The sequence below is a fragment of the Oncorhynchus mykiss genome, chromosome 1 (genome assembly GCF_013265735.2).
Source record: "Oncorhynchus mykiss isolate Arlee chromosome 1, USDA_OmykA_1.1, whole genome shotgun sequence".
NCBI lineage: Eukaryota > Metazoa > Chordata > Actinopteri > Salmoniformes > Salmonidae > Oncorhynchus > Oncorhynchus mykiss.
This window is the reverse complement of record NC_048565.1, coordinates 85,836,861-85,863,526: the sequence shown is the minus strand read 5'-3', so window position 1 is coordinate 85,863,526 and position 26,666 is coordinate 85,836,861. Positions and strand designations below refer to the sequence as shown.

At 44.5% G+C, this 26,666-nt stretch overlaps 1 protein-coding gene across 3 annotated transcripts in view; it reads right to left on the bottom strand.

Annotated features, from left to right (window-relative positions):
- Window positions 1–518: 518 nt before the first annotated feature.
- The window catches only part of LOC110514631 (lysosomal cobalamin transport escort protein LMBD1), a 221,406-nt gene continuing 195,258 nt past the window's right edge, over window positions 519–26,666 (bottom strand). For all 3 annotated transcript variants that reach the window (XM_036987666.1, XM_036987670.1, XM_036987674.1), the window contains 2 exons: window positions 5,703–5,794; window positions 519–2,169 (listed from right to left, as the gene is read on the bottom strand). In XM_036987666.1, the coding sequence (XP_036843561.1) occupies window positions 2,059–2,169; window positions 5,703–5,794 (203 nt within the window). In that variant the 3' untranslated portion in view covers window positions 519–2,058. The remainder of the gene's footprint in view (window positions 2,170–5,702; window positions 5,795–26,666) is intronic.

Below are 26,666 nucleotides of genomic sequence, written 5' to 3'. Positions count from 1 at the left end.
AGATAGTGGAGAGTTAGCACCAGTCTTTTTATCTATAGTATGTAGCCCCAGGGATCACCACTGTGTATGGAGATAGTGGAGAGTTAGCACCAGTCTTTTTATCTATATTATGTAGCCCCAGGGATCACCACTGTGTATGGAGATAGTGGAGAGTTAGCACCAGTCTTTTTATCTATAGTATGTAGCCCCAGGGATCACCACTGTGTATGGAGATAGTGGAGAGTTAACACCAGTCTTTTTATCTATAGTATGTAGCCCCAGGGATCACCATTATGCTGATCCTACATATTGTATATATGTGTACAGGCATTAGTACTAGAAGCCATTGATTAAGCGTCACCGTGGTGATGACTAGAAGGTATATAAATACTAAAGCCTGCAATGAGTTAGCACTTTTTTTTATATATACTGTACTGAAGCCAGCTACATGCCATCTTGTAGGCTAATAATGACCACTGTGACAGATTAAATCGATGGTATCTATTGCAGTGATGAAAAGTGCATGGCACACAAAATAAGATGGGCCAGCCTCTTTATTATCAACAGTTTTAAAGAGGACACAATAAATATCACTAATGTCTATTCCTTGAAAAACAAATGGCTACGCCAACCCCAAGTTCAAGGTCCAAAGCAATCCCTGAATTAACGTTAGAAATTGATAGATTAACAACATAAACATAGCAATAATCAATTCAGAATTCATATTTTATTCCAAATTCATAACGGAAATTGACATTGTGATCAGTAGTCAAGTGATATTATGCTGAGTTCATGTTCAGAGAACTTTACAGCAAATCAATTCATCAACGCAATAACAGTTAGTCAAGCTAAGCCCAACCAAACACGACCAAAATCAGGGATAAGATAATATATATTTTAACTCAGCAATGTGCATTATCAATATGGTATCAAATACAAGTCCATATTTGTTGCTGTAAGTTAACATGCTGAATGTGCTAAGTTAGTAATCTTAAAAATAATACATCTGTTAAAGGCTAAAATAAACATTTATCCAGCCATATATTACAGAAATGTACATGTCAACAAAAATGTGCTGAGTTCAAATAAAAAAGTAATCCTGGACTGTTTCCCCAACAACATCTTGTCTTTTCAGGATCCAAAACATCCAGTACCACAGGCTTGTTGAATAACTCACCGTTTGGTTCTCAACCAGGGATCTTTCTTAGGGTTGGAAAATGTTGGGAACTTTCCACAAATCACCTGATTTTTCTGTCTTTTTCGTCCCCATTTGAAGATTCCCAGAATAGTGAGGGGAAATAAGCAGGAAATTCAGAATCCTCTCATTTTGGAAAATATACCAGAATTTTGTAACACTAAATCTTTCTTTTTGGAAACATAAAAACATGGAATTGGTGGAGATGACATTTGAAACAACAGGCACATACCCATAGTAATACAAAGAGGGCTACATCTCAAATGGAACACTATTCCCTATATAGTGCACTACTTTTGACCAGGGTCCGATAGGGCTTTGGTCAAAAGAAGTGCACTATATTTGAAATAGGGTGCCATTTGGGATGCAATCAGGGTTTTACATACTGCTTTGAACAAAGACACTTGACTGAACAAAAAAACAAAAAGTTGCCCTAATAGAAAAAAGCAACCTCACAATCACCCTCTCCTGTTATAATACATCAGTATCAACACAACGTTGTGGAATATTATAACCAATCTCAGGCAGAAACCAGAAAACAACAGTTCAAATTAAAGTTTTACTGCCTTGTATGAACAATCCAAATGTTAAATTCTTATGTTATAGCAAACCAGCTGTAACAGAAACCAATCCGGATTAAATGTGTCCTGGTACATGCAGGTAGCAGACCTGGGTCATATTCATTAGGGCACACTGTTTAAAATGATTTAAAATACTTCAATTGTATTTGATAAGCTTGCCTTTTGCAGGTGAACCAATAGAAAAGTCCAGAACATGCAAACCCCACCCACCCGGCACTCCCAGGCAGGCTAAAGCAAATGCTCAAAAGTATTTAAAACATTTCAAATAGTATTTGAACCCAGGTCTGGCAGGCTGTGGTCTTGTCAGTGGACATATTCGTCTTCACTCATGTCAGAGTCATCTGCCTCCACCTCGCCTTCGATCACTGATTTCTTCCCCTTACAACATGACACCAACAGGCCGATGAGGAAAACCTACAGGTGGAAACCATGGAAAGTTAAAATCAATCAATCAATCACCACCAGGTCAATGAGGAGAACCTATAGGTGGAAAACATGGACATTTACAATCAATCATCACCACCAGGTCAATGAGGAGAACCTACAGGTGGAAAACATGGACATTTACAATCAATCACCACCAGGCCAATGAGGAGAACCTACAGGTGGAAAACATGGACATTTACAATCAATCACCACCAGGCCAATGAGGAGAACCTACAGATGGAAAAAATGGACATTTACAATCAATCACCACCAGGCCAATGAGGAGAACCTACAGGTGGAAAACATGGACATTTACAATCAATCACCACCAGGCCAATGAGGAGAACCTACAGGTGGAAAACATGGACATTTACAATCAATCATCACCACCAGGTCAATGAGGAGAACCTACAGGTGGAAAACATGGACATGTACAATCAATCACCACCAGGTCAATGAGGAGAACCTACAGGTGGAAAACATGGACATTTACAATCAATCAACACCAGGTCAATGAGGAGAACCTACAGGTGGAAAACATGGACATTTACAATCAAACACCACCAGGTCAATGAGGAGAACCTACAGGTGGAAAACATGGACATTTACAATCAATCACCACCAGGCCAATGAGGAGAACCTACAGGTGGAAAACATGGACATTTACAATCAAACACCACCAGGCCAATGAGGAGAACCTACAGGTGGAAAACATGGACATTTACAATCAATCACCACCAGGTCAATGAGGAGAACCTACAGGTGGAAAACATGGACATTTACAATCAATCAATCACCACCAGGACAATGAGGAGAACCTACAGGTGGAAAACATGGACATTTACAATCAATCAATCACCACCAGGCCAATGAGGAGAACCTACAGGTGGAAAACATGGACATTTACAATCACAACACCACCAGGCCAATGAGGAGAACCTACAGGTGGAAAACATGGACATTTGCAATCAATCACCACCAGGCCAATGAGGAGAACCTACAGGTGGAAAACATGGACATTTACAATCAATCATCACCACCAGGTCAATGAGGAGAACCTACAGGTGGAAAACATGGACATGTACAATCAATCACCACCAGGTCAATGAGGAGAACCTACAGGTGGAAAACATGGACATTTACAATCAATCACCACCAGGTCAATGAGGAGAACCTACAGGTGGAAAACATGGAAAGTTACAATCAATCACCACCAGGCCAATGAGGAGAACCTACTGGTGGAAAACATGGACATTTATAATCAATCACCACCAGGCCAATGAGGAGAACCTACAGGTGGAAAACATGGACATTTACAATCAATCACCACCAGGCCAATGAGGAGAACCTACAGGTGGAAAACATGGACATTTACAATCAATCACCACCACCAGGTCAATGAGGAGAACCTACAGGTGGAAAACATGGACATTTACAATCAATCACCACCAGGCCAATGAGGAGAACCTACAGGTGGAAAACATGGACATTTACAATCAATCACCACCAGGTCAATGAGGAGAACCTACAGGTGGAAAACATGGACATTTACAATCAATCAAACACCACCAGGCCAATGAGGAGAACCTACAGGTGGAAAACATGGACATTTACAATCAATCACCACCAGGCCAATGAGGAGAACCTACAGGTGGAAAACATGGACATTTACAATCAATCAAACACAACCAGGTCAATGAGGAGAACCTACAGGTGGAAAACATGGACATTTACAATCAAACACCACCAGGCCAATGAGGAGAACCTACAGGTGGAAAACATGGACATTTACAATCAATCACCACCAGGTCAATGAGGAGAACCTACAGGTGGAAAACATGGACATTTACAATCAAACACCACCAGGCCAATGAGGAGAACCTACAGGTGGAAAACATGGACATTTACAATCAATCATCACCACCAGGCCAATGAGGAGAACCTACAGGTGGAAAACATGGACATTTACAATCAAACACCACCAGGCCAATGAGGAGAACCTACAGGTGGAAAACATGGACATTTACAATCAATCACCACCACCAGGTCAATGAGGAGAACCTACAGGTGGAAAACATGGACATTTACAATCAAACACCACCAGGCCAATGAGGAGAACCTACAGGTGGAAAACATGGACATTTACAATCAATCATCACCACCAGGCCAATGAGGAGAACCTACAGGTGGAAAACATGGACATTTACAATCAATCACCACCAGGTCAATGAGGAGAACCTACAGGTGGAAAACATGGACATTTACAATCAAACACCACCAGGTCAATGAGGAGAACCTACAGGTGGAAAACATGGAACGTATGGAAATAAGTCATGGGCCATCTCCCAATACCCATACTAGCGTACTATATAAATAATATGTGAAAAAGTAAAGTTTTCTAGTATGTGAAATGTAGAAAATAGTACAGCAGGTCAATTTATCTGATTATCAGCTGTCGTCTAACACGTGAGTCAGAAAAGACCAATGAATTCTACTAGATCAAACGCCGAAATGAGTATGCAGTTTAAGTAAATGAGTATGCAGATTAAGTGAATGAGTACGCAGTTTAAGTAAATGATTACAGCTTAAGTAAATGAGTATGCGGTGTAAGTGAATGAGTATGCGGTTTAAGTAAATTAGTATGCGGTTTAAGTAAATTAGTATGCGGTTTAAGTAAATTAGTATGCAGATTAAGTAAATGAGTATGCGGTTTAAATTAGTACGCAGTTAAAGTACATGAGTACGCGGGTTAAGTAAATGAGTATGCAGTTTAAGTAAATGAGTATGCGGTTTGAGTGTGCAGTTTAAGTAAATTAGTATAGAGTTTAAGTAAATGAGTATGCGGTTTAAATGAGTGTGCAGATTAAATAAATTAGTATGCAGATTAAGTAAATGAGTATGCGGTTTAAATGAGTGTGCAGATTAAATAAATGAGTATGCAGATTAAGTAAATGAGTATGCGGTTTAAATGAGTGTGCAGATTAAGTAAATGAGTATGCAGTTTAAGTAAATGAGTATCCGGTTTAAATGAGTACACAGTTTAAGTAAATGTGTACGCGGCTTAAGTAAATGTATACGCGGTTTAAGTAAATTGGTTTGCGGTTTAAGTAAATTAGTACGCAGTTTAAGTACTTGAGTATGCGGTTTAAGTACTTGAGTACGCGGTTTAAGTACTTGAGTGTGCGGTTTAAGTAAATGAGCATGCGGTTTAAGTAAATGAGTATGCAGTTTAAGTAAATGAGTATGTGGTTTAAGTAAATGAGTATGCAGTTTAAGTAAATGAGTACGCGGTTTAAATACATGCGTATGCAGTTTAAGTAGGACGCTAGTATGGCGGTCATCTTTAATGTCCAAACAATTTAACCAATCAATCAATGAATTGCAGCTATAATTCTAGCAGACTCAGCAGTACTCAGTAAATCTGATCTGCCTTTACACTATAAATTGCACTTATAGTTACACCATCTGTGACATTTTTGCAAGAACAATGTCAACCGAATCTTTGAGTTTCCAACACATACCCCGATAAACACCCAGTTACCAAAGTAGTAGATGGTACTGAAGAACCAGAACTTGTGGAGGAAAAGGTACGACCTCGTCACTGTGCATTCGTCTGAAAAAGTGAGAAAACAAAAAAATGGAGAGAACATAATTAAGTCTTTGCTAAAACTGCATTAGTTTGACATCAAGAGATAATCTTAGTTCTCTAAACTTAGTTTAGACTTCAAGTGTTGTGTGTTTGGAATGGCAAATGTATATTAAATGACACAAAAACAAGCATATATTTCTATGTATATTTATATGTTTCAACAGCACAACATGGCCAGCCTTAGGAGTTCACTGAAGTGACTATGGCTGCGTTTACACAGGCAGCCCAATTCTGATAATTTTTTCAATAATTGGTCTATTGACCAATCAGAATTGGCTTTCCTGTGAAAATGCAGCCATTATGTCTTTAAAATGTTAAAGGATCTTATTCTGGGAGCAATTAACGGCATTATACTAACTGGTAGTGACCCAACACCGCCACCATTACAAGGTAGCCCCAAGAGACGCCTCCGACATTAATTACAGGCCCTGCAGCATCCGTTTGATCCATGATGTTAATGCAACAGTTAATGGGATGTAAGTAGGAGCCATTATCAACCAAATGCAGTAAGAAGACCAGTCAGACCAGAAATGGACATTCTAATGGTTGTCATTGAGATTGATATTCTAACGGTTGTCGGTTTCAGAGTACCTTCTTACACTTTTAGAAAGGAAAGTAACACGGAAATAAGAAAATAAGAACCTAGCATCCTACTGCATGTCTTTTTAGACTACCATCATACAATGCAACAGTTAATGGAATGTAAGTAAAGCACTCATAAACCAAATAACAGAAATCTGCATGTATTTTAGACTACCATCATACAATGCAACAGTTAATGGAATGTAAGTAAAGCACTCAATAAACCAAATAACAGAAATCTGCATGTATTTTAGACTACCATCATACAATGCAACAGTTAATGGAATGTAAGTAAAGCACTCATAAACCAAATAACAGAAATCTGCATGTATTTTAGACTACCATCATACAATGCAACAGTTAATGGAATGTAAGTAAAGCACTCATAAACCAAATAACAGAAATCTGCATGTACTTAGCATACGAATGCTTTTAGTACCTTCTTATGAGTCAGAAAGGGGTTTGACATTATAACTCCAAAAGCAGGGAAGGGAGATAAACAGCAGAACTTGGTGTGAATCCAGCATCCTAATGCATTTATATTAGACTACGCTCTTATGTATGAGTCAATGTGTGAGGGGTTGGAGAACTGGCAAAGTAACAACTAACTAACTACACTGTGTCCACGGGCGATATTCTCAATCCAAGGCGAGGCAGATGGAACAGGTTTAAGTAAATTAAGTTTGCATCAAGTGTCACTGCGAGGTTAAGATGAAGCAGTGTGATTGGACCCTGTAAAAGGATTTCGGGGGGGGTGGAACATCTTCAGGCCATTATTATATTTGAATATCTTTGCTTTTAGTCAATGTTATTATTCTAGTTATGAGTTCACTTAAAATGAGAGTTCTTCACTACAGTATGTAGCAATGTATTCCATGAAATGGGAATATGGAGGTATTCACGTGTAGGTTTTGTTTTCTATGTTGAAGAAACGTTGTTGTAAGAAACAACAGGGTGAGTTGGAAGGTTTCAACTGTCAATGAAAGTCCATAAGAAACACAGAGTGGCGGTGTGTGTACGATTAAGTGTGACAAAGCAATCACTTGCAGTGTGGTCAGGTGCCACAAAGAGGGACTTAGGGAAATTGCAGTTGGCTCAAAACAGGGCAGCACGGCTGTCTCAGAACAGGGCAGCACGGCTGTCTCAGAACAGGGCAGCACGGCTGTCTCAGAACAGGGCAGCACGGCTGTCTCAGAACAGGGCAGCACGGCTGGCTCAGAACAGGGCAGCACGGCTGGCTCAGAACAGGGCAGCACGGCTGTCTCAGAACAGGGCAGCACGGCTGTCTCAGAACAGGGCAGCACGGCTGTCTCAGAACAGGGCAGCACGGCTATCTCAGAACAGGGCAGCACGGCTGTCTCAGAACAGAGCAGCACGGCTGTCTCAGAACAGGGCAGCATGGCTGGCACTTAAAAGTACACGGAGAGCTAACATTAATAATATGCATGTCAATCTCTCCTGGCTCAAAGTGGAGGAGAGTGACTTCATCACTACTTGTTTTTGTAAGAAGAGTTGACAAGTTGAATGTACTGAGGTGTCTGTTGTCGTGGAAATTTCCTCTATTTACCAAATGATGGGAGCAAACCACACACACAAGTTAGAGTTAGTTATCAAAGTCCATCTTTAATTATATGAGCTCTATCACAACCCTGTGACTCTCAGATAAATTCAGTGTCTCTCCGTGAATTCTCTGAGAGCCCCTTCCACATTGTAAATGAGGTCCTTTATAGTAAAGACACACACACAGGATAAGACAGCATAGACATAATTCATCGTTCAGCTTTGTCTCCTTTCCCAAACCCCAGAACCATAAACCAATCCTCCAAATCAACAGGCATATATCAAATTGTCATTTAGATACAACCAACTCAAAATACAACCTCCTGGACAAGCTCACGGAGAGGAGGGTGAGGCTATAGGTTAAGATAGAAACAACATAAGAGGGAGCATAGAATGATTCCAGACACTGCAACCTTCCTTTCCCCACTATGGGAAAGGTAGAGAGTGAAAGATATGTTTACACATGATGACACTTTGACCTCTCCCCTCTCAGCGGCCCAGGCAACTTAGTTTTGACATAGAACAGATAACTGCAACCTCACCACAGAATAACACAAAAATACCATTCTGATGAGAATTAACTTACACACATTTGATGAATATAAAACATCTAACATATGTTACCAACAAATTCTGAATCTTCCCTAACACTGTCTAAACAATGAGCACACAGCTCAGACACCCATACATACCCCAAAAGACATGCCACAAGAGGATTAGTCACAGTCCCCAAGTCCAGAACAGACTACCGGAGGCGCACAGTACTACAGGAACTAATGGGGATCCATAATAAACACCAGGAAGAGTAGCTGCTGCCTTGGCAGGAACTAATAGGGATCCATAATAAACCCCAGGAAGAGTAGCTGCTGCCTTGGCAGGAACTAATGGGGATCCATAATAAACCCCAGGAAGAGTAGCCGCTGCCTTGGCAGGAACTAATAGGGATCCATAACAAACCCCAGAAAGAGTAGCTGCTGTCTTAGTAGGAACTAATGGGGATCCATAATAAACCCCAGGAAGAGTAGCTGCTGTCTTAGTAGGAACTAATGGGGATCCATAATAAACCCCAAGAAGAGTAGCTGCTGCCTTAGTAGGAACTAATGGGGATCCATAATAAACCACAGGAAGAGTAGCTGCTGCCTTGGCAGGAACTAATGGGGATCCATAATAAACCCCAGGAAGAGTAGCTGCTGCCTTAGTAGGAACTAATGGGGATCCATAATAAACCACAGGAAGAATAGCTGCTGCCTTGGCAGGAACTAATGGGGATCCATAATAAACCCCAGGAAGAGTAGCTGCTGTCTTAGTAGGAACTAATGGGGATCCATAATAAACCACAGGAAGAGTAGCTGCTGCCTTAGTAGGAACTAATGGGGATCCATAATAAACCCCAGGAAGAGTAGCTGCTGCCTTAGTAGGAACTAATGGGGATCCATAATAAACCCCAGGAAGAGTAGCCGCTGCCTTGGCAGGAACTAATGGGGATCCCTAATAAACCACAGGAAGAGTAGCTGCTGCCTTGGCAGGAACTAATGGGGATCCCTAATAAACCCCAGGAAGAGTAGCTGCTGCCTTAGTAGGAACTAATGGGGATCCATAATAAACCACAGGAAGAGTAGCTGCTGCCTTGGCAGGAACTAATGGGGATCCATAATAAACCCCAGGAAGAGTAGCTGCTGCCTTAGTAGGAACTAATGGGGATCCATAATAAACCACAGGAAGAGTAGCCGCTGCCTTGGCAGGAACTAATGGGGATCCATAATAAACCCCAGGAAGAGTAGCTGCTGCCTTAGTAGGAACTAATGGGGATCCATAATAAACCACAGGAAGAGTAGCTGCTGTCTTGGCAGGAACTAATGGGGATCCATAATAAACCCCAGGAAGAGTAGCTGCTGTCTTAGTAGGAACTAATGGGGATCCTTAATAAACCCCAGGAAGAGTAGCTGCTGTCTTAGTAGGAACTAATGGGGATCCTTAATAAACCCCAGGAAGAGTAGCTGCTGCCTTGGCAGGAACTAATGGGGATCCATAATAAACCACAGGAAGAGTAGCTGCTGCCTTGGCAGGAACTAATAGGGATCCATAATAAACCACAGGAAGAGTAGCTGCTGTCTTAGTAGGAACTAATGGGGGTCCATAATAAATACAAATAATTGCATGCAGTCTTATTACCCAAGCAAAGCACTTGCTGTGCAACTGTGTAACTAACGATGGCCCTGTCCTCACTTAAGACTACAATCTGAGAATATGTTCAATGGTCATTCCAATTGTTGATATGCACCTATGGATTCTTAATAAAAAAAAACATTTTATAAATTAATTCCTTTTGAATTTGGGAGGGGTTACATTTCCCTAGCCCATCCTTTAGCTGTATATCAAAACAAGTGGCAGGGCTACCGTTGTGTTGTTTTTCAAATCCCAGAATGGAACTTTAAGTGGCCCTGTCCTGACTGATGTGCCTTAGAGGGGCTGTTAACGCCATAGAGGAACCCAGCCTCGGGCTAACTGTGTCACGGTAACTGAAAGAGCCTACAACTCTTCTTGTAAAGTAGAAAGCTGTGTCACTGTCACTGTGGATAGGGCTGATCCCTGGATAACTTCCAATGTGAAGTCACAGTCGACAGAATCTTAAACACCACTCATATGTCATAATGTACTGCATACCTACCTACTGCATACCTACCTACTGCATACCTACCTACTGCATACCTACCTACTGCATACCTACCTACTGCATACCTACACGTAATAAACTCTGCAAAAAAGAAACCTCTCACTTTCAACTGTGTTTATTTTCAGCAAACTTAACATGTGTCAATATTTGTATGAACATAACAAGATTCAACAACTGAGACAAACTGAACAAGTTCCACAGACATGTGACTAACATAAATTGAATAATGTGTCCCTGAACAAAGGATGGGGGTCCAAATCAAAAGTAACAGTCAGTATCTGGTGTGGCTATCAGCTGCATTAAGTACTGCAGTGCAGATTTGCCAGTTCTCGCTGTGAGATGTTACCGCACTCTTCCACCAAGGCACCTGCAAGTTCCCGGACATTTCTGGGGGGAATGGCCCTAGCCCTCACCCTCCGATCCAACAGGTCGCAGACGTGCTCCATGGGATTGTGATCCGGGCTCTTCGCTGGCCAGAACACTGACACTCCTGTCTTGCAGGAAATCATGCACAGAATGAGCAGTATGGCTGGTGGCATTGTCATGCTGGAGGGTCATGTCAGGCTGAGCCTGCAGGAAGTGTACCACATGAGGGAGGAGGATGTCTTCCCTGAAACGCACAGCGTTGAGATTGCCTGCAATGACAACAAGCTCAGTCCGATGATGCTGTGACACACCGCCCCAGACCATGACAGACATCCAAATCGATCCCGCTCCAGAGTACAGGCCTCGGTGTAACGCTCATTCCGTCGACAATAAACGCGAATCCGATCATCACAACTGGTGAGACAAAACCGCAACTCGTCAGTAACGAGCACTTTTTGCCAGTCCTGTCTGGTCCAGCGACGGTGGGTTTGTGCCCATAGACGTTGTTGCCGGTGATGTCTGGTGAGGACCTGCCTTACAACAGGCCTACAAGCCCTCAGTCCAGGCTCTCTCAGCCTATTGGGGACAGTCTAAGCACTGATGGAGGGATTGTGCGTTCCTGGTGTAACTCAGGTGTTTGTTGTTGCCATCTTGTATCTGTCCTGCAGGTGAGATGTTCGGATGTACCGATCCTGTGCAGGTGTTGTTCACACATGGTCTGCCACTGCGAGGACGATCAGCTGTCCGTCCCATCTCCCTGTCTTAGGTGTCTCACAGTACGGACATTGCAATTTATTGCCCTGGCCACATCTGCAGTCCTCATGTCTCCTTGCAGCATGCCTAAGGCACATTCACACAGATGAGCAGGGACCCTGGGCATCTTTCTTTTGGTGTTTTTCAGAGTCAGTAGAAAGGCCTCTTTAGTGTCCTAAGTTTTCATAACTGTGACCTTAATTGCCCACCTAATTGTACTTAATTGTAAGCTGCTAGTGTCTTAACGACCGTTCTGCAGGTGCATGTTCATTAATTGTTTATGGTTCATTGAACAAGCATGGGAATTTTCTTTGAAAGACAGGGTCCTAAAAAAGGGATGTTTCTCTTTTTGCTGAGTTTATGTGGTGTTATGTCATATGTACTGCAGCCTTGTATCAGCAACAACACATCTCATATGTACTGCAGCCTTGTATCTTAGCAACAACACATCTCATATGTACTGCAGCCTTGTATCAGCAACAACACATCTCATATGTACTGCAGCGTTGTATCAGCAACAACACATCTCATATGTACTGCAGCCTTGTATCAGCAACAACACATCTCATATGTACTGCAGCCTTGTATCTTAGCAACAACACATCTCATATGTACTGCAGCCTTGTATCTTAGCAACAACACATCTCATATGTACTGCAGCCTTGTATCTAAGCAACAACACATCTCATATGTACTGCAGCCTTGTATCTTAGCAACAACACATCTCATATGTACTGCAGCCTTGTATCTTAGCAACAACACATCTCATATGTACTGCAGCCTTGTATCAGCAACAACACATCTCATATGTACTGCAGCCTTGTATCTTAGCAACAACACATGTCATATGTACTGCAGCCTTGTATCTTAGCAACAACACATCTCATATGTACTGCAGCCTTGTATCAGCAACAACACATGTCATATGTACTGCAGCCTTGTATCTTAGCAACAACACATCTCATATGTACTGCAGCCTTGTATCTTAGCAACAACACATCTCATATGTACTGCAGCCTTGTATCAGCAACAACACATCTCATATGTACTGCAGCCTTGTATCAGCAACAACACATCTCATATGTACTGCAGCCTTGTATCAGCAACAACACGTCATATGTACTGTAGCCTTGTATCTTAGCAACAACACATCTCATATGTACTGCAGCCTTGTAAATTAGCAACAACACATCTCATATGTACTGCAGCCTTGTATCTAAGCAACAACACATCTCATATGTACTGCAGCCTTGTATCTTAGCATCAACACATTTCATATGTACTGCAGCCTTCTATCTTAGCATCAACACATTTCATATGTAGTGTAAGTATCTACCTAATATAGGATGTTTTAGTCACAGTTAATGGACTGTAAGCTTCCATCTATATATATATATCATGTGTTTTAAAGACAGAGAGGTGAGGGACTGGATGGGCAAGCTAGCAACTGCTGCTGTTTTCTTTAAAATTTAAACAAATAAAAGAATGACTGACCATTAAGGAAGAAAACCACAACTTTAACCAACACGATAGAGAAACAGTTTGACTATCATATACTGAATCTGGCCAGGAGATTTAAGGTGACTTCAAAGTGTCTGCAAAGAAAAGAAGATCCAAGTCACAGAAATCCCACGACGAACTAACCATGCAAAACGTCTGAGACTGTCGCTGCAGCTCTAAAGAAGGTTCATTATGTGTGAGTGTGCGTGTGTGTGTGTGTGTGCGCGTGCAGACAAGGAGAATCATGGGTAATAGCTAAGCGGCTCTCCAGTCGCCACAGTGCAACAGAAAAGAAAGACAAGAAGAAAATAGCATTTGAAAAGAAGTGGGTAAACTGTGTAATTCACTTGTCTGCAGGGCTGGAGGGCTGAGGTATCCATGACAGGCTAAGGCTGTTGTCCAAATGGAACTCTAGTCCTTACAATCTAAACTACTTCTGATGAGAGCCCTATGGGTCTGGGTCATAAGTAGTGCACTCTATAGTAAATACGGTGCAATTTGGGATAGAGCCTAAGAGAGTGGCCAGTCAGTTGCTCTATTCAGCTCTAAATGGAGAGGAGGAGAGGCAGAAATGAAGAGGAGGAGGAGGAGGAGAAAAGAGGAGAGATAGGAGACGGTCAGATTGCCCTTAGGATTCAGAGTTTTCCTATTGTCAGAGTTTGGGGAATCCCCAGTCTTACCTGATGAGCCGGTCCCAGGAAGGGAAAGGTAGGGAGTTTACATGGATAAGAAGGAAATGAAAGGAGTTGTGATGTAATAAATAGGAGCTGTAGGGACAGATACTGTTGGGCAGAGGAATGGGTAGACCTTAAGTACAAGTACAAACAATGTGATTGGAAACAGGCTTTGCCAGTAACTTAAAAATAAACCCAACTCTGGAGAGAAAGTGTTCAACAAGGGCCAAGAGATGAGGATGGGATAACATTTGAGGCCCATTCTAAAAGCTGGAGATAAAATATAGTAATTAGATATTTAGCTAAATATGGTACAATATTTGTTCAATACTGTGCTCGGCCCCTGACATAAAACAAAGAACATAAAATAAAGAAACCAGTGCTTGGAGCCTACTGAAGACGGCTTAGCATGTATTTCAGCAGTTAGCTACATGTGAAGTACTGTAGCAGTTAGCTACGTGTGAAGTATTGTAATGTAGCAGTTAGCTACGTGTGAGGTATTGTATTGTAGCAGTTAGCTACGTGTGAGGTATTGTATTGTAGCAGTTAGCTACGTGTGAGGTATTGTAATGTAGCAGTTAGCTACGTATGAAGTATTGTATTTCAGCAGTTAGCTACGTGTGAAGTATTGTATTGTAGCAGTTAGCTACGTGTGAGGTATTGTATTGTAGCAGTTAGCTACGTGTGAGGTATTGTATTGTAGCAGTTAGCTACGTGTGAGGTATTGTATTGTAGCAGTTAGCTATGTGTGAAGTATTGTATTGTAGCAGTTAGCTACGTGTGAGGTATTGTATTGTAGCAGTTAGCTACGTGTGAGGTATTGTATTGTAGCAGTTAGCTACGTGTGAGGTATTGTAGCAGTTAGCTACGTATGAAGTATTGTATTGTAGCAGTTAGTATTGGCATGTCTCCTTTATCATGATTTATTTTGTAAATAGCAGGTGCTGTTATCTGGACCGTGAACACATGGTCGTCCCTGTGTGTGTGAGAGAGAGCCGAACACTGGAGGGAATTAAAATGACCAACCTTTGAAAGTGAAGCTCACTTTACTTAATCACTTTGATTCTCACACTTCCCATTGATCATGGAAGCTTGTCACTTACGTAACTGGCCCAATTATTTTTGTGCGGTGATAAGGGAGGCCATCTACCACCACGGATATGTGATATGCTTTCCTATAATAATACACTGTGCATTCATCTGCTTGACTTTAGTCAACAATTGATCGTGTTATTATTGTTAGACCATTTCAATAACAGTCAGATAAACACAATTGGTCTGATAAAAACGTGAAAAAAGTGTCAATCATTAACATAGCAAGCACAATACTTATTTAAACGAGAAAACTACTATCTCTTTACATATATTATCAACTCTGCCCCATAGCTATTAAAAAGGTCCAACGCCCTCAGAGAGGCTCTAGATTTCCCCCCTGACGTTGATAGAGACAGTCAGGATGACCCCACTGACGTAGGTAGAGACAGTCAGGATGACCCCACTGACGTTGATAGAGACAGTCAGGATGACCCCACTGACGTAGGTAGAGACAGTCAGGATGACCCCACTGACGTTGGTAGAGACAGTCAGGATGACCCCACTGACGTTGGAAGAGACAGTCAGGATGACCCCGCTGACGTTGATAGAGACAGTCAGGATGACCCCGCTGACGTTGGTAGAGACAGTCAGGATGACCCCACTGACGTTGGTAGAGACAGTCAGGATGACCCCACTGACGTTGGTAGAGACAGTCAGGATGACCCCACTGACGTTGGTAGAGACAGTCAGGATGACCCCACTGACGTTGGTAGAGACAGGATGACCCCACTGACGTTGGTAGAGACAGTCAGGATGACCCCACTGACATTGGTAGAGACAGTCAGGATGACCCCACTGACGTTGATAGAGACAGTCAGGATGACCCCGCTGACGTTGGTAGAGACAGTCAGGATGACCCTGCTGACGTTGGGTAGAGACAGTCAGGATGACCCCACTGACGTTGGTAGAGACAGTCAGGATGACCGCACTGACGTTGGTAGAGACAGTCAGGATGACCCCACTGACGTTGGTAGAGACAGTCAGGATGACCCCACTGACGTTGGTAGAGACAGTCAGGATGACCGCACTGACGTTGGTAGAGACAGTCAGGATGACCCCACTGACGTTGGTAGAGACAGTCAGGATGATCCCACTGACGTTGGTAGAGACAGTCAGGATGACCCCACTGACATTGGTAGAGACAGTCAGGATGACCCCACTGACGTTGATAGAGACAGTCAGGATGACCCCGCTGACGTTGGTAGAGACAGTCAGGATGACCCTGCTGACGTTGGGTAGAGACAGTCAGGATGACCCCACTGACGTTGGTAGAGACAGTCAGGATGACCGCACTGACGTTGGTAGAGACAGTCAGGATGACCCCACTGACGTTGGTAGAGACAGTCAGGATGACCCCACTGACGTTGGTAGAGACAGTCAGGATGACCGCACTGACGTTGGTAGAGACAGTCAGGATGACCCCACTGACGTTGGTAGAGACAGTCAGGATGATCCCACTGACGTTGGTAGAGACAGTCAGGATGACCCCACTGACGTTGGTAGAGACAGTCAGGATGACCCCACTGACGTTGGAAGAGACAGTCAGGATGACCGCACTGACGTTGGTAGAGACAGTCAGGATGACCCCACTGACGTTGGAAGAGACAGTCAGGATGACCCCACTGACGTTGGTAGAGACAGTCAGGATGACCTCACTGACGTGGGGGGGGGGGGGGTTAGGGTAATCTCTGGTTTAATTTAAATGACAACTTTCCCCAGGCCTTTATAAACTATCGTCTAGTTAGGCTATTACACCTGAAAATAATAGGTTTTGTGACAACTGCAATGTGATTTCCATTTTGTGGGAGGGATTTTTCGTAAGGTTAAGGATCCCAACTTGGTTTAAACATTCATACCTCTATTTCTAATACAGCCATTTCTAATGTCAGTACAGAATGAGGGACTAACTTGGATGATAGGAAAGCAACCCGGCCACCCTGTTTCTCCCACCTCCTTCCCTCTCTCTTTGTCCTGCACCTCCTCCCCTCTCTCTTTGTCCTGCACCACCTTCCCTCTCTCTTTGTCCTGCACCACCTTCCCTCTCTCTTTGTCCTGCACCTCCTCCCCTCTCGCTTTGTCCTGCACCACCTTCTCTCTCTCTCTTTGTCCTGCACCACCTTCCCTCACTTTGTCCTGCACCACCTTCCCTCTCTCTTTGTCCTGCACCTCCTCCCCTCTCTCTTTGTCCTGCACCTCCTCCCCCTCTTTGTCCTGTACCACCTTCCCTCTCTCTTTGTCCTGCACCACCTTCCCTCTCTCTTTGTCCTGCACCTCCTCCCCTCTTTGTCCTGCACCTCCTCCCCTCTTTGTCCTGCACCACCTTCCCTCTCTCTTTGTCCTGCACCTCCTCCTCTCTTTGTCCTGCACCACATTTCCCTCTCTCTTTGTCCTGCACCACCTCCTCCCCTCTTTGTCCTGCACCACCTTCCCTCTCTCTTTGTCCTGCACCTCCTCCCCTCTCTCTTTGTCCTGCACCACATTTCCCTCTCTCTTTGTCCTGCACCACCTCCTCCCCTCTTTGTCCTGTACCTCCTTCCCTGTCTCTTTGTCCTGCACCACATTTCACTCTCTCTTTGTCCTGCACCACCTTCCCTCTCTCTTTGTCCTGCACCACCTCCCCTCTCTCTTTGTCCTGCACCACCTTCCCTCTCCTCCCTCTCCCACTCTCCTCCCTTTATCATATATCCCCCCTCCTCTTCTCCCTCTCTATTTTCCTCCCACTCCCCCTCTCTCTCCTCCACAACCAACTCTTCTCCCGGTTATTTTTTCTCCACCTCTTCGGCCATCTGCAGCACCCCAGCTGCCCTGCTGAATTACAGGGCTCAGAGTCTCCGCCTCCACAGATGGCTCTCTACAGTGGTCTGCCTAAACAAATTACTGTGTACACCCCTGACCCACTTCACCTTGAAATACACCTCTACTGTTCCAGTTCCGTGTGCGTGCGTGCGTGTGTGTGGAGAGAGCACTGTTACTGTTCCTAGACTAGAGGAGGAACACAGACCACTTTTGAACATCAGGTAATTCAACCTTCAGTAAAGATGCAGAGGCGAGGGGAGTGTGTGTGTGTGAGGGGAGGTGAGAGAGAGGAAGGTGAGCGCTGGCTGGCTTCTCTTACATGATACATTAGGTAGCTTTTATACACACACACATACAGACAGCCAAGTAGATCTATAAGGGGATCACAGTCTTTCCCACAGTACTAACAAGGACACTAGTTCCCACAGTACTAACAAGGACACTAGTTCCCACAGTACGAACAAGGACACTATTTCCCACAGTACTAACAAGGACACTAGTTCCCACAGTACTAACAAGGACACTATTTCCCACAGTACTAACAAGGACACTATTTCCCACAGTACTAACAAGGACACTAGTTCCCACAGTACTAACAAGGACACTATTTCCCACAGTACTAACAAGGACACTATTTCCCACAGTACTAACAAGGACACTAGTTCCCACAGTACTAACAAGGACACTATTTCCCACAGAACTAACAAGGACACTAGTTCCCACAGTACTAACAAGGACACTAGTTCCCACAGTACTAACAAGGACACTATTTCCCACAGTACTAACAAGGACACTATTTCCCACATAACTAACAAGGACACTATTTCCCACAGTACTAACAAGGACACTATTTCCCACAGTACTAACAAGGACACTATTTCCCACAGTACTAACAAGGACACTATTTCTCACAGAACTAACAAGGACACTATTTCCCACAGTACTAACAAGGACACTCTTTCCCACAGTACTAACAAGGACTCTATTTCCCACAGAAATAACAAGGACACTATTTCCCACAGTACTAACAAGGACACTATTTCCCACAGTACTAACAAGGACACTATTTCCCACATAACTAACAAGGACACTATTTCCCACAGAACTAACAAGGACACTATTTCCCACAGTACTAACACAGACACTAGTTCCCACAGTACTAACAAGGACACTATTTCCCACAGTACTAACAAGGACACTATTTCCCACAGTACTAACAAGGACACTATTTCCCACAGTACTAACAAGGACACTATTTCCCACAGTACTAACAAGGACACTATTTCCCACAGTACTAACAATGACACTATTTCCCACAGTACTAACAATGACACTATTTCCCACAGTACTAACAATGACACTATTTCCCACAGTACTAACAAGGACACTAGTTCCCACAGTACTAACAAGGACACTAGTTCCCACAGTACTAACAAGGACACTATTTCCCACAGTACTAACAAGGACACTATTTCCCACAGTACTAACAAGGACACTATTTCCCACAGAACTAACAAGGACACTATTTCCCACAGTACTAACACAGACACTAGTTCCCACAGTACTAACAAGGACACTATTTCCCACAGTACTAACAAGGACACTATTTCCCACAGTACTAACAAGGACACTATTTCCCACAGTACTAACAAGGACACTATTTCCCACAGTACTAACAAGGACACTATTTCCCACAGTACTAACAATGACACTATTTCCCACAGTACTAACAATGACACTATTTCCCACAGTACTAACAATGACACTATTTCCCACAGTACTAACAAGGACACTAGTTCCCACAGTACTAACAAGGACACTAGTTCCCACAGTACTAACAAGGACACTATTTCCCACAGTACTAACAAGGACACTATTTCCCACAGTACTAACAAGGACACTATTTCCCACAGTACTAACAAGGACACTATTTCCCACAGTAGTAACAATGACACTATTTCCCACAGTACTAACAAGGACACTAGTTCCCACAGTACTAACAAGGACACTAGTTCCCACAGTACCAACAAGGACACTATTTCCCACAGTACTAACAAGGACACTATTTCCCACAGTACTAACAAGGACACTATTTCCCACAGTACTAACAAAGACACTATTTCCAGCATTCAAGGTTCCTTCCATTTTGAATTCCTTTCTCCTCCATCAAAACACACACTAGTCCTGGACATGATACAGTACTCTACTAGACAATACTTCCTGGGCCCCAAGAGAGTCTCCCCCCCCCCCCCTTCTTCCCTAGTTAAAAGCTTTCATAGCATTACAAGGTTGAACAACAAAATTGACTGCGGAAGTGCTCTACTAATCTGTTCAAATTGTGAGTGAGTCTTTCTGAGAAATGTCCAATGGTCACACCAAATGTGATGTTCTAAATAAAAAGGGCCAGGAAGGATGGAAAGTGACATTTAATTAAATAATTGAAAGAAAGTGCAACATGTCTGGTCTGTTCAAGTCAAATAAGGAAGAGAGAGAGTGTGTGTGTGTGTGTGTGTGTGTGTGTGTGGCTTTCTCACCAGTCAGTTGCAATTAATAATACTAACTTTTTCTCAGACTAATGTGTCCAAAGGGTGAAATCTATTCCTTGAAGTACGCTCCCCAGTAGACCTGGATTCACTTTAACTACTGTGAGAAACCTTTTAAAGTATAGTAGCGTTGCTTAAGGCTGCCTGGAATGCCAGATGGGTGGAATTGGCATATTTACCTATAACTATTCTATTGGTTCCATAGCGCCAGGCAAGCTCAATCATGCCCAGACAAAGAATCTGAAAGGATTTCAATTAGTATTTGAACCCAGGTCTGATAAGAGCCGCTCCACTCCAAGAGTAATCAGTGTGAATGGTGAGATGTATTCCATGAAGTCCCCTCATCAGTCTACCTGATCAGAACTCCGCTAGAGAAATGTCAGTCAGTCGGTCTGCACATCCCATCTCCATGGAGAGCACACACACACACAATCACATCCCATCTCCATGGAGAGCACACACACACAATCACACCCCATCTCCATGGAGAGCACACACACACACACACAATCACATCCCATCTCCATGGAGAGCACACACACACAATCACACCCCATCTCCATGGAGAGCACACACACACACACACACACACAATCACATCCCATCTCCATGGAGAGCACACACACACACACAATCACATCCCATCTCCATGGAGAGCACACACACACAATCACACCCCATCTCCATGGAGAGCACACACACACACACAATCACATCCCATCTCCATGGAGAGCACACACACACACACACACACAATCACATCCCATCTCCATGGAGAGCACACACACACAATCACACCCCATCTCCATGGAGAGCACACACACACACACACACACAATCACATCCCATCTCCATGGAGAGCACACACACACACACACACAATCACATCCCATCTCCATGGAGAGCACACACACACACACAATCACATCCCATCTCCATGGAGAGCACACACACACAATCACACCCCATCTCCATGGAGAGCACACACACACACACAATCACATCCCATCTCCATGGAGAGCACACACACACACACACACACACACACACAATCACATCCCATCTCCATGGAGAGCACACACACACACACACAATCACATCCCATCTCCATGGAGAGCACACGCACACACACACACACACACAATCACATCCCATCTCCATGGAGAGCACACACACACACAATCACACCCCATCTCCATGGCGCACACACACACAATCACACCCCATCTCCATGGAGCACACACACACACACACACACACACACAGGTCATTATAAAGTGAGGTCAATATAAAGTGTGAGACTGCATACCAGACTGAGACAGACAAGAAGAGAGTAACCCTCCAGTCTGGACTGAGACAGACAAGAAGAGAGTAACCCTCCAGTCTGGACTGAGACAGACAAGAAGAGAGTAACCCTCCAGTCTGGACTGAGACAGACAAGAAGAGAGTAACCCTCCAGTCTGGACTGAGACAGACAAGAAGAGAGTAACCCTCCAGTCTGGACTGAGACAGACAAGAAGAGAGTAACCCTCCAGTCTAGACTGAGAGACAGACAAGAAGAGAGTAACCCTCCAGTCTGGACTGAGACAGACAAGAAGAGAGTAACCCTCCAGTCTAGACTGAGAGACAGACAAGACGAGAGTAACCCTCCAGTCTGGACTGAAACAGACAAGAAGAGAGTAACCCTCCAGTCTGGACTGAGAGACAGACAAGAAGAGAGTAACCCTCCAGTCTGGACTGAGACAGACAAGAAGAGAGTAACCCTCCAGTCTAGACTGAGACAGACAAGAAGAGAGTAACCCTCCAGTCTGGACTGAGAGACAGACAAGAAGAGAGTAACCCTCCAGTCTGGACTGAGAGACAGACAAGAAGAGAGTAACCCTCCAGTCTGGACTGAGAGACAGACAAGAAGAGAGTAACCCTCCAGTCTGGACTGAGAGACAGACAAGAAGAGAGTAACCCTCCAGTCTGGACTGAGACAGACAAGAAGAGAGTAACCCTCCAGTCTGGACTGAGACAGACAAGAAGAGAGTAACCCTCCAGTCTAGACTGAGAGACAGACAAGAAGAGAGTAACCCTCCAGTCTGAACTGAGACAGACAATAAGAGAGTAACCCTCCAGTCTGGACTGAGAGACAGACAAGAAGAGAGTAACCCTCCAGTCTGGACTGAGAGACAGACAAGAAGAGAGTAACCCTCCAGTCTAGACTGAGAGACAGACAAGAAGAGAGTAACCCTCCAGTCTGGACTGAGACAGACAAGAAGAGAGTAACCCTCCAGTCAAACTCGCCCCTCGGCTTCGCCAACCAACCCGTGTGCCCCTCTCGGGCTTCCCTCCCTGAAGGTGGGAAAAAGGGCTGCCTAAGTACGATCCCCAATCAGATACAACGATAGACAGCTGCCTCTGATTGGGAACCATACCCGGCCAACAAAGAAATATACAAACTAGAATGCCCACCCAAATCACACCCTGACCTAACCAAATAGAGAAATAAAAAGGCTCTCTAAGGTCAGGGATTGACACCTGAAGTTCCAGATTTGCAGTTTTGATACTTTTCTAATGGTTCTATGGCAGCAGGCAAGCTCAAGCAAGCACAGATACATTATTTGACATGATTGCAAATAGTATTTGAACCTGGGTCTAGTCTAAGAGCGAGGGGGTTGAAGTGCTCGGCCATAATTACATGTGAAATATATGAATATGTTACAGATCTTTAACTGACTCCCTCATCCTCACCTGGCCCTACACCAGCCTCAATATGTTACAGATCTTTAACTGACTCCCTCATCCTCACCTGTCCCTCCACCAGCCACAATATGTTACAGATCTTTAACTGACTCCCTCATCCTCACCTGTCCCTCCACCAGCCACAATATGTTACAGATCTTTAACTGACTCCCTCATCCTCACCTGTCCCTCCACCAGCCTCAATATGTTACACATGATGCTGATGCCCTTTTCCTCCGTTTCATTAACAAAACAAAAACAATTACAAATGCGCTGGGGGTGAACAGAGGTGCTGTTTCACCTGATGCTGACTGAACAGTGGTGCTGTTTCACCTGATGCTGACTGAACAGTGGTGCTGTTTCACCTGATGCTGACTGAACAGAGGTGCTGTTTCACCTGATGCTGACTGAACAGTGGCGCTGTTTCACCTGATGCTGACTGAACAGTGGTGCTGTTTCACCTGATGCTGACTGAAGTGGTGCTGTTTCACCTGATGCTGACTGAACAGTGGTGCTGTTTCACCTGATGCTGACTGAACAGTGGTGCTGTTTCACCTGATGCTGACTGAACAGTGGTGCTGTTTCACCTGATGCTGACTGAACAGAGGTGCTGTTTCACCTGATGCTGACTGAACAGAGGTGCTGTTTCACCTGATGCTGACTGAACAGAGGTGCTGTTTCACCTGATGCTGACTGAGCAGAGGTGCTGTTTCACCTGATGCTGACTGAACAGAGGTGCTGTTTCACCTGATGCTGACTGAACAGAGGTGCTGTTTCACCTGTTGCTGACTGAACAGAGGTGCTGTTTCACCTGATGCTGACTGAACAGAGGTGCTGTATCACCTGATGCTGACTGAACAGAGGTGCTGTTTCACCTGATGCTGACTGAACAGAGGTGCTGTTTCACCTGATGCTGACTGAACAGAGGTGCTGTTTCACCTGATGCTGACTGAACAGAGGTGCTGTTTCACCTGATGCTGACTGAACAGAGGTGCTGTTTCACCTGATGCTGACTGAGCAGAGGTGCTGTTTCACCTGATGCTGACTGAACAGAGGTGCTGTTTCACCTGATGCTGACTGAACAGAGGTGCTGTTTCACCTGATGCTGACTGAACAGAGGTGCTGTTTCACCTGATGCTGACTGAACAGAGGTGCTGTTTCACCTGATGCTGACTGAACAGAGGTGCTGTTTCACCTGATGCTGACTGAACAGAGGTGCTGTATCACCTGATGCTGACTGAACAGAGGTGCTGTTTCACCTGATGCTGACTGAACAGAGGTGCTGTTTCACCTGATGCTGACTGAACAGAGGTGCTGTTTCACCTGATGCTGACTGAACAGAGGTGCTGTTTCACCTGATGCTGACTGAACAGAGGTGCTGTTTCACCTGATGCTGACTGAACAGAGGTGCTGTATCACCTGATGCTGACTGAACAGAGGTGCTGTTTCACCTGATGCTGACTGAACAGAGGTGCTGTTTCACCTGATGCTGACTGAACAGAGGTGCTGTTTCACCTGATGCTGACTGAACAGAGGTGCTGTTTCACCTGATGCTGACTGAACAGAGGTGCTGTTTCACCTGATGCTGACTGAGCAGAGGTGCTGTTTCACCTGATGCTGACTGAACAGAGGTGCTGTTTCACCTGATGCTGACTGAACAGAGGTGCTGTATCACCTGATGCTGACTGAACAGAGGTGCTGTTTCACCTGATGCTGACTGAACAGAGGTGCTGTTTCACCTGATGCTGACTGAACAGAGGTGCTGTATCACCTGATGCTGACTGAACAGAGGTGCTGTTTCACCTGATGCTGACTGAACAGAGGTGCTGTTTCACCTGATGCTGACTGAACAGAGGTGCTGTTTCACCTGATGCTGACTGAACAGAGGTGCTGTTTCACCTGATGCTGACTGAACAGAGGTGCTGTTTCACCTGATGCTGACTGAACAGAGGTGCTGTATCACCTGATGCTGACTGAACAGAGGTGCTGTTTCACCTGATGCTGACTGAACAGAGGTGCTGTTTCACCTGATGCTGACTGAACAGAGGTGCTGTTTCACCTGATGCTGACTGAACAGAGGTGCTGTTTCACCTGATGCTGACTGAACAGAGGTGCTGTTTCACCTGATGCTGACTGAACAGAGGTGCTGTTTCACCTGATGCTGACTGAACAGAGGTGCTGTTTCACCTGATGCTGACTGAACAGAGGTGCTGTTTCACCTGATGCTGACTGAACAGAGGTGCTGTATCACCTGATGCTGACTGAACAGAGGTGCTGTTTCACCTGATGCTGACTGAACAGAGGTGCTGTTTCACCTGATGCTGACTGAACAGAGGTGCTGTTTCACCTGATGCTGACTGAACAGAGGTGCTGTTTCACCTGATGCTGACTGAACAGAGGTGCTGTTTCACCTGATGCTGACTGAGCAGAGGTGCTGTTTCACCTGATGCTGACTGAACAGAGGTGCTGTTTCACCTGATGCTGACTGAACAGAGGTGCTGTATCACCTGATGCTGACTGAACAGAGGTGCTGTTTCACCTGATGCTGACTGAACAGAGGTGCTGTTTCACCTGATGCTGACTGAACAGAGGTGCTGTTTCACCTGATGCTGACTGAACAGAGGTGCTGTATCACCTGATGCTGACTGAACAGAGGTGCTGTTTCACCTGATGCTGACTGAACAGAGGTGCTGTTTCACCTGATGCTGACTGAACAGAGGTGCTGTTTCACCTGATGCTGACTGAACAGAGGTGCTGTTTCACCTGATGCTGACTGAACAGAGGTGCTGTTTCACCTGATGCTGACTGAACAGAGGTGCTGTATCACCTGATGCTGACTGAACAGAGGTGCTGTTTCACCTGATGCTGACTGAACAGAGGTGCTGTTTCACCTGATGCTGACTGAACAGAGGTGCTGTTTCACCTGATGCTGACTGAACAGAGGTGCTGTTTCACCTGATGCTGACTGAACAGAGGTGCTGTTTCACCTGATGCTGACTGAACAGAGGTGCTGTTTCACCTGATGCTGACTGAACAGAGGTGCTGTTTCACCTGATGCTGACTGAACAGAGGTGCTGTTTCACCTGATGCTGACTGAACAGAGGTGCTGTTTCACCTGATGCTGACTGAACAGAGGTGCTGTTTCACCTGATGCTGACTGAACAGTGGTGCTGTTTCACCTGATGCTGACTGAACAGAGGTGCTGTTTCACCTGATGCTGACTGAACAGTGGTGCTGTTTCACCTGATGCTGACTGAACAGAGGTGCTGTTTCACCTGATGCTGACTGAACAGAGGTGCTGTTTCACCTGATGCTGACTGAACAGAGGTGCTGTTTCACCTGATGCTGACTGAACAGAGGTGCTGTTTCACCTGATGCTGACTGAACAGAGGTGCTGTTTCACCTGATGCTGACTGAACAGAGGTGCTGTTTCACCTGATGCTGACTGAACAGAGGTGCTGTTTCACCTGATGCTGACTGAACAGAGGTGCTGTTTCACCTGATGCTGACTGAACAGAGGTGCTGTTTCACCTGATGCTGACTGAACAGTGGTGCTGTTTCACCTG